Source organism: Phalaenopsis equestris, unplaced genomic scaffold (genome assembly GCF_001263595.1).
Source record: "Phalaenopsis equestris unplaced genomic scaffold, ASM126359v1 Scaffold000150, whole genome shotgun sequence".
NCBI lineage: Eukaryota > Viridiplantae > Streptophyta > Magnoliopsida > Asparagales > Orchidaceae > Phalaenopsis > Phalaenopsis equestris.
In genome coordinates this window covers 472923-482527 of record NW_018164592.1, presented here as the reverse complement: position 1 = coordinate 482527, position 9605 = coordinate 472923, and the positions used below count along the sequence as shown (strand labels likewise).

Sequence of the window (9605 nt, the reverse complement as noted above, 5' to 3'; positions counted from 1 at the left end):
AAAACAAAAAGATTATGAAGTATTTCTAAATTGATCAGTAAATGTGATTACGAAGCACAGTACACCGTTCAGAAAATAGAAACAAATCATAACCAAAAGGAAGATAAACAAATATATATATTCAATCGTATTGGTTATGTTTCATTGCGTCCACTGGCATTCAAACAAAAAGGTGATTGTGGGATTTCATTCAACTATAACATAAAACACAAATATTATTAAAAATAATTCATCTATGATAGAGAATATCATAAGCTTTTAAACCTTTATGAATAATTTTCTAATTATAATAAGTCAATTTAATAGCATAATCGTTAAACCAAACAAGTTTATAACAATTCACACTAAGAATGAAATAAATATTTTCTCAAACCATGGATAAAAATTTGGGACAAAACCTCTAAAATTTTATATACAAATTTGTTATGTAATTTATCATAATTTTCCAAGAAACAATAAATAACATGATAATCCAAAGTATAAACATTCATGACTTAAAAAAAAGATTTAGAAAAAGAAATAATCTAATTAAAAGTGTATAAAACCCTACATAAAAGATGCATAATAATATTATTCTGTTGGTTGTTAAACAAGCTATAAGAATGATATATATTATTAAGTTCAATAAGAACAATCATAACAATGCAATTATTAAAATCAGAAAATTTACTAAGCAAATGAGGTAAAGCACCCATTTTATCAACGATGCTATGAATAAAATTAAAGTTCCAAATAAGAATCTAAGAACCACTCATACGATTAACAATAAAAATGATTGAATTTCAAAGATCTTTTTCTAACAACAGTATTGTTATCAGCACGAATCACAGTAATAAAAATTTAATAAAAGATTAAGAAGTAATTTGTCAATTAATAAACTAACGACTGATACTAATAGTAGAGAAATGTAAAACAACTTGGTTCCATTTGATATAAGTTTTGTCGTTATCATCATATCTAAAATTATCAAAATTGTCTTCATTAGAAAAAAATACTTTAAAATGGGCTAAAGTAAAATGATAAGAACAAACAATGGGAGTGATTTTTTTTTCTAAAAAGCATAAGAGATCATATTTATGATCCTTAATAAGACTCATGCAACATGCAATTTGGGTATCATTATTACACCCCCTAACATTCCAAGCAACAATATTTAGTAAATACATTTAAAAAAGGAAAAATATATATATAAAGAAAAGCTAAGAAAATAAATAGTTTATAGTTGTTTCCTCAAATCTTTCCTATTTGAACTCTTGAGGAAGTTGGATGGGGTGGGAGAGTTGGTTGATTCTTGATAATTTGAGTATTACTATAAATATTCCTAACCAAAATAATGTCCACATTAAGAAGGATGTTCAAGTTGAGTAGCAATAAAATTGTCAGAACCACTAACCATAGGAACCAAAGCATTACAACTCAGTTTAGAGATAACTTCATTATTCTTAATAGAAGGCAAAACAAAAATAGACACAACAACAAATACATTACTATTAGAAGTAATATAAAAAAATGTTAAGATTAAGGGGTGAATTAGTAACGAGAGCAATAATAACATTAGAGTTAATATATAAAGATCTTGGATAGTGAAAATGTTTAGCAACATTCACATATTTACTTATGTTTCTTTGAAATTCATGTAAAATTGTTATTCTTTTTAACATTCCTGCCTCTAAAAATTGGAATAATAGCAAAGGAAGGTTGAGATGAAGATTCAGGGCAAGTAGAGAGATTGTAAGAATATATTTTGCAAATAACAAACTTCCATTCATATATAACAGGAATAATAACTTTTTCACCTTTAACCAAAGAAGTAATAGAATTGAGAAGGGGATAATCAACGTTAATTTGAACATTAATCATAGCAAAAGTTTACCGAGCAACTTTTGCAGTTAGAGGGTCAACTGCTAAATAAATTTTGAGATCTCTTGCAATATTAAAAATACTATTCTTCGACCAATAGTAAAGTGGAAGGTTAAATAATTTTATCCATATTAGAACTTCATAAGAATCCTATCTACTAGGTTAAAAATCAGGTGATCATTTCTTGAAAATAAATGATTTAACACCAACAAATCAAAAACTATGCAAAAGCATATTTTCAAAATCTTCTAAACTGGAAAAACTTTAAAAAGAAAAATTCTTTAGATAGAGAAATAAGATCAACAGACCCTTTTAATTTGTAGATCTTACCAATAATTTGAAAAAGATTTCCACAAAATAATCTTTTACCTAAGGCAAAACCCACAAGAGCAAGATTCCATGATTTTAAGCATTCCTCAACTTCTAAGTATGAGAAAGTTATTTTTTCATCTCACAAGACACATAAAAAAGAATAAATTCACAATAATTTAAAATATTAGAAGATATCAAATTATTTCAAGCTCTGAAACTAGAAGGAATCACAAAACACAAAAAGAAGAGAATAAAAACTGGGATTTATTCTTAAAGAGACTTAGTTGACAAACCCTAACAAAGCCTAAGAAACTTCTCCCAAGAACCTAGAACACCACCCCAACCCCCCCCCCCTATTTTTAATTGTTCTTGATTTGATTTTGAGATAACACACATAATTCATTGTAAAATGTTATACTTCAAAAATTTATTTTTGATGGATAATTAAAAATTATCATGTTTTACATTTAATTTATATGCAACTTGGCTCGAATATGTATCACATAAACTGAAAACAATAACAAAAGTATAAAAAAAATAAAATATAAAAAAGTTCAAACTTAACAAATGAGCCCACTTTGAAATCAAAACTAGAATAAACTCAATCTTCATGTTTGACTCTAAATTAGATGTTGACCAATGAATTTGGACATGATAAAGCAACTAGTTGGGTATTTTCTTCACTCTGAGCGACAATCGCCAAGTTGATCGAACGGTGCTCCTTCTCCGAGTTTCATTAAAGTGCCGTTGCGGTCAAACCAATGTATTTGCCCAATCCGTGTCATTTATACCCGCTGTTATTTCTCCGCATCCTCCCGTCACCCCTTTCCCCTGCCGCAAGAAATCGGTGTAGAAGGAGTATAGCAGAGGCTTGATCCCCAATCCAGGTTTTTCAATTCTCGAGTTGCACTTTTCACCCTTAATATCCGGAGGAAAATCGAAGGATGACATCCGAGGAGACGGTGAAGGAGCAGCTGCTTGCGTTGCGGACAAAGCTTGCGAAGAAGCAGACATTCGAGGAGGCAGTATCCTCGATCGCGTTTCTTCTGCGAGACCGTTACACTTCCGCCTCCCCTTCGCTTCGTCAATTGGTAAATTTGGTGCCTTTGGTTTAAAAAGATTGTCTCCATTTATATATTTTTTTCTGCATCTTTCTCTCATTAATTGTTTTTACAGCATAAAATTTTCCTTTTATGATCTGATTTGCTGGATACAAGAAACTCCTGGGGTTGTATTAGATGGCCGTGTTCTTATATTCGATTAGATTTTCATTTATAGTAGTGTTTTGTTTGCGGATGAAATTGAATTTGATGAAAGTTCGTTTTTCTCCTGATTTCTTATGTTGACTCTGGCCTCTCACTGGAATTCTGTATTGAAGGACGATCTTAGGAAACAAAGTTCCGGCGGTGTTTAAACTATGAGTTGGCGAAAAACTCCTTGTCATTGTGATCAGTTGTCTTTTCTGAACTGTCTGAGGCGATCTTTTGAAACTTCCTTCATTTATTCTTGTTGAGATTTGAATGAGACATTATGTAATTGATTTATATTACTTATTTTTTTTGCATAACCATCCTGTAGCTCTGTTTTCTGTTTTTCTCAATCCCTTTCATATTCATTTCACAGAAAAAAATTATTTGTGCACCGCATTGTTACATCTTCCAACTTCCTTTTTTGACCGTCTTCTCTTCAGCAGCTGCTACTCCTGCATAAATAGCTTCAATGGGTCCATGCCATACATCTTCTTAGCATTCTCGCCTCTTCAACATGTTAGCTATTTATATTCTCAGATACATATAGCGTGATTGGTCTAATTTCAAAATTTATCTTGGTCATGAATGAGCTCATTGTTATTCCCTTTGGGATCAGTAAAGCAGAATTATTCTACTTTAATTCATGTAAAAGCTGGCAAAACTTTTATGGTATTTTCTCATTGCTTAGTGCTTTTGAGACACTTCTTTGCTTTAATCGACCAACTTCAAATATATAATTTATGCTTTATTTTAACCCTATCGGTGTTATCAAAGAGCAAACTGCAATGTGATGTGCAAGGTTTTAATTTTTGCTTCAAAGTGCAAAGCGCGGAGCGAAGCAGAACTTTTATTGATCAAAGCGTCAATACATTTTATAAAACTATTAATGCATAAATACTGTCATTATTAATTATAAAATATAAAGTATAACTTAAATGTTAATATAAAATAGAAAAGAATGCGGCACAATACTTAACTTGAAGGCAAACATTAAGAGAGAATGTTTATTTGTTTTCAAAATTAAAAATTTTAAGTAAAATATTTTAATATTAATTAAAATTTGCTTTAAAACCTGATCTTTTTTTTGTTTACCCTTACTACCAAAAAAAGGGTATGTACACACTAACCACCCAATTCCTATGTATTTGCAATTTTACATATCTAACATCTAAATATAATATGTAAAAATTGAAGTTTAGGTGTTGGATATTGAAGTTTAGGTGTAAAAATTGAAGTTTAGGTGTTGGATATGTAAATACATAGGAACCGAGAGGCATGATTGGCTAAATTGAAGTCAAAGCCAAAGTCGAAGGAAGACCTTAGCGTTCAAACACACTTCAAAATCTAGGCTGGAGTCGAAAACGATGCTTGACTCCCTTTCGCTCAAACTCTCAAACATGACTGTCCACTCCTTGCGCTCCTTCAAACACCAGATCAAAGCCTTTATTTACTCTCTTTAAGATGTGAAAAGGATCAACTGACTTCAGCACTTCGAAGAGCACTTCGGTGAAGTGAAGTGGGCATTAAGCGTTTCGCTTCGCTTTGCGCATGTGGTGCGCTTTAAAAATGTTGACCCCTATTTATAGAATAAATTCAATGTTTTCAAATGTATTATATTTTTGTTTTACTTTATCTTCCTACCAACTATTGCAATTAATTTCATATCCACCACAATTAAATATTTGTTATACACACACACACACATATATGTGTGTATATGTGTATAGATGTATATATGTATGTGTATATATATATACACACATGCATATATATATTTATGTATGTGTGGATACATACACACACTTGCTATATTGTGACATGCTTTCATTTATTTCTTATCTATGTTTTTTGTAAATACCATATTGATACTGATCTAGGGCTTCTAGAAGATATTTAGGAATCAATTTTTGTTAGGAGGGGATTATGGAATGGAAAGAGAAAGATAATACGCGAGTTCGATGGAGTTTGGATGGGTTTAAATATCACTTAATGTTTGTCGAAACAATGAGATACGGATGTCGAAAGGTTCACCGCATATTTTTGGGCAAGCTACGAGCACACCACTTGTAAAAGAAAATGATACAACACTCTATTAGGTAGAAACTATATATCACAATCTTCAAAACTCACAAACAAAGGAAAATTCTCTAAACAAGGAAAAAAAATAAGATATAAATAGCCCCTGCTAGAAAGAACCCTGATTAGCCTTCAAAAATAGAAAAAAAATAAAAAAATAAAATCTTCAAATATCTTGCTGTAGAAAATTCGAGTGAGGAGTTCACTACAGGCTAATAAGGATGGGATTCTATCCCGGTGCTTGCTTATGCTAGAAAATCATGTGAATCGTCACGATCATATCCCATGATCATGGGAGAATGAGGATTCCCGCATCTAGCTTGCCCCCAACAGTTCCCCTTACGTATGCGTGTCTCACATCAATCTCTCAGGTAGGAGGAGCTTTGTTTTCCTCCTAATAAGCTTCTATAATCGATCTTCTACCATAACAAAGTTATTGCACAATTGGGACCGGGGAAGCTCCTCAATAAAGTCTATGCTTACGTTTCCCCAAGATAATTCTGAAACTTAAGTTTTTCAAATTTTGTTCTGATAGAATATGTAACCATTTATTCTCTGGTAACCTGAGCTAGAATTGCACATGGACGGGTATTCTCACGAATCAAATCTTGTTAAATATGTAATATGTTTCTCCAATTTCTCGTAATCGGATGGGTGCATCCAAGGAACAAGCTTGTTCAGAGAAACTAACTTTAGAATGAAATATGTGGCATGCTGGACTATTCTTAATGGTGGCCACCTGTCAGTCAAGTTTTTTGGCGACTCTCTCATCAAGGGTCGTCTCTTTTATGATATTAGTTTCTTGGACTCAACCTTTTATAACAAATGTTAATCCAGTTGAAGTCTCTCACATGAGCTCAGCTTGAATTCATCTCTTTTTTATCAGTTGGAAGTTGAGACTCTTCTTTGACGTCTTCATGCTCTCCCATGTCATTGCCCATTTTTTCAACTGTTTCCTGCTTGGTGAAAGAGATCGCCATTGTGTTTGGGCAATAATATGTCACGTGTCTAAAATTGTGATACTTGAAGCATTTACTTGTGGGGATGAATTTGAGAATACTAGCGGTCTCCACCTTTTCTCCGCTCTGTACGGGTTTCTCCTTTGAATGGGTTGGCTTGAGTGCTTCTTGAGGTGTACTCTTGCTACTTGATCTCATGGTTGAACTCTGTTTGAACGATGGTGTAGACCTGATATTGTTGTGTTCTCTTTACCTTTAGGGCTAGGTTTCAAACATTTTGAAATATCCAATAAGGTTGCTACAATACTATATTCTCAATAAACATCTCAATCCCCTCAGATATTAGTTTTAGTGCTCTCCTTAGGCTTCCCTGGCCCACATTTTAACATTAGTTGTTTGAACTCAGTTGTTTATTCCTTTAATGAGAGATCTTGTTGTTGCAAGTAATGAAGTCTAAAGAACATGTTATATTTGTAATGAACTGATAGATACTTGCACTGCATGTCTCATTTCATCTTGGATATGGTAGTAATTTTATCATTCCTTTTCTGCTATCAAAGATGCTTCATGTTATCCCACCACAAGGAAGTGTTCATCTTGAGCTTGATGGCCACTACTTTGGCCCTCCCGTTGCGCATAATATTTTTATACTCAAAGATCCTTTTCACTATCTAGAGCTATTTAATAAACTCGTTCGGATTTATGTGACTGTCAAAATATGACAAATCAATCTTCACTCTAAATCCCAACTTATCCTTTGTTATTCTATGCTAAATTGTCGAGGTAGTGGTTCATCGTCATTGAAAAATCTCTGATAAAAGGGAACCACCTCATCCCTTCAAGCTGACTAGTCATCTTTGTGGCATCTCCGGATTGTCTCATCTCGCAGACGACAACTCATTGCAATTGGATGATTTTTTTCTGTATGTGCTCCATAATAAGCTTCTGAACACCTCTTTACGGGTTTCTTCTATGCAACACTATGATCTTTTTTGCTGATCAGGTTTTCAAGAAATGTATGATTATAAATTAAGGTTGGTAAAGGGTTTAAATTTTAGGAATAGGTGTAAGGTTGAAATTTTTGTGGAAGCAGGAAAGTTGGATTTTCAAAGTGTTAGGCTTGGTGCTAGGAATTGCAAAAGGAACGATTTGTGGAAAAATTTTTTTGGTGGGGGTCTCAGGTTAGGTTATTTGGAATTTTGGTATGGGATAAGGAAGATAAAACTCTAAAGATATAGGGCTTGTCGAGCTTTGATACCAGATGATATAGATCTAGGACTCCTAGAAGATATTTAAGAATCGAGTTTTGCAAGGGAAGGGGTTGTAGAATGGTAAGTAGAAGAGAGTACGCGAGTTTGATAGAGTTTGGACGGCGATAAATATTGCTTGGTGATTGTCTAGGCTGAAACAACACAAGTGTCAAAATGATGAGGTACGGAGGTTGAGGAGGTTCACCACCTGTTTCTGGACAAGCGTTAAGCACACCACTTGTCGAAGAAAAATGATACATTAATCCATTAGGTTGAAACCATAGTTTACAATCTCCAAAGCTCATAGAAAGCAAAAGTCTTTAAATCAGAAAAAACAAGATATAATTAGCCCCCTGCTAGAAATAAACCCTAATCTCCCTTCAAAAATAGAAAGAATAAAAATAGAAAGTTTTCAAATATCTTGCAGCAGAAACTTCGAGTGAGGAGACTAAGCTGCTACAAACTAATCGGGATGGCATTCTGCCCCGGCTCCTGCTTATACGGGAAAATCCTGTGGATCGACACAATTCGATCCCGTGATTCCAAGAAAACAAAGATTCTCGTGTCTAGTTTAAAATCTATGAAATGTCAATTTTATTAAAATCACTTTAGCCACCCTAACAATTACCTTTATTTACTATTCATGCATTATACCATTGTAGTAATTGTAAGATCATCAATGTACTTTTGACGCATACCTTTTTTTATTGTTTTTTATTATCAATTTTTACCATATGCATACATTACATTTATTTTTATTTTTATTTATTTTCTTGACAAAAGAAAATTACATCCATAGTTGAGTTTCTTGGCTTAAAATCAAGTTGAATTTTTAATGTTATTCTGTTTCCTTTGTCAAATATTCACTTATGAATCTAAATTTTAATTCTCCCATGACTTAAAAAAACTTGAATATTTAATTCTTATTGTAGAATTTTTCTAAATGCTTATTCTTGAACCATTTAATATCTACTAAGTATTTAGGGGTTGTTTGGTTGACTGCAAAAGGAATGCGATTGCAAAAGGAGTGCATTGCATTCTTTTTGCAGGGGCTTTGAAAACCCACCCCGAAAGAATTAAATACAATGTAAAATAGGAATGTATTTATAATTTATTTCCTACTTCATTTTCTGTGTATTTAAAATTTACTGGATTTGGGCGAATTCCACATACATAGCTTTATGTAGTGTTGCTAGCCACAGCTGCTACCGGTCGTTGGTAGCCAACCGATGCCATCTGTCACCTTGGCCTCTCCGTCCACCTCGTGTAGCTTGTCAACGCTTACATACTTTGAAAAAGATTGTTTCTGCTCTACTTTAAATCAATCAAGAAAATATAAAATCATAGTTTATTTTACACTGAACTGAGCAACTTCAAAGTATTTCATACAATACATTACTTCTAGATTGCGTTTATTTTACATTGCATTATTTTTTCACCGAACCAAACAACCCTTTAATTATTAATTAAAAAAGTTGTTAATCAAGCTATTCTAGTATCTTCTACAACTTCATGTATCTTAATAGGTTGCTTATTTGGATCCAAAGCTTTATCTTAATGAACCTTCTTCATTGCTAATTCAATTTCATTTATTTATGGATAAAGTTATAATGTAATTAAGAGACAATTTACTTAATTTTGTGTAGAAATATGTTTATAAATCTATACTGCTTGCTTTAATTTTCTTTCCTCATAACCTCTTTACATAAACCTAATTAACTCAAAATATTTACGATTGCCAATCTTCTCATGTATAAGTTTTTTTTTTTTTTTAAATTTCAAGCATGCTATGAAACTAAATTAATTAGAAACTTACAATTTTATGCGAATGAATGCTATTTTCTTTTTGATTTTTGGATAACTTTGTGAACAGCTTTTAATCTATGTTTGTATTACTA

General features: G+C 32.4%; 2 protein-coding genes across 2 annotated transcripts in view; both read left to right on the top strand.

Annotated features, from left to right (window-relative positions):
- Positions 1 to 176, top strand: part of LOC110021853 (E3 ubiquitin-protein ligase AIP2-like) — a 30299-nt gene extending 30123 nt beyond the window's left edge. The window contains exon 5 of the mRNA XM_020720534.1: positions 173 to 176. Coding sequence (XP_020576193.1) covers positions 173 to 176 — 4 coding nt within the window. The remainder of the gene's footprint in view (positions 1 to 172) is intronic.
- Positions 177 to 2935: 2759 nt separating this feature from the next.
- Positions 2936 to 9605, top strand: part of LOC110021862 (E3 ubiquitin-protein ligase AIP2-like) — a 28319-nt gene continuing 21649 nt past the window's right edge. Inside the window, 1 exon segment of the mRNA XM_020720546.1 lies at positions 2936 to 3263. Within this exon segment, the coding sequence (XP_020576205.1) occupies positions 3117 to 3263 (147 nt within the window). The 5' untranslated portion in view covers positions 2936 to 3116.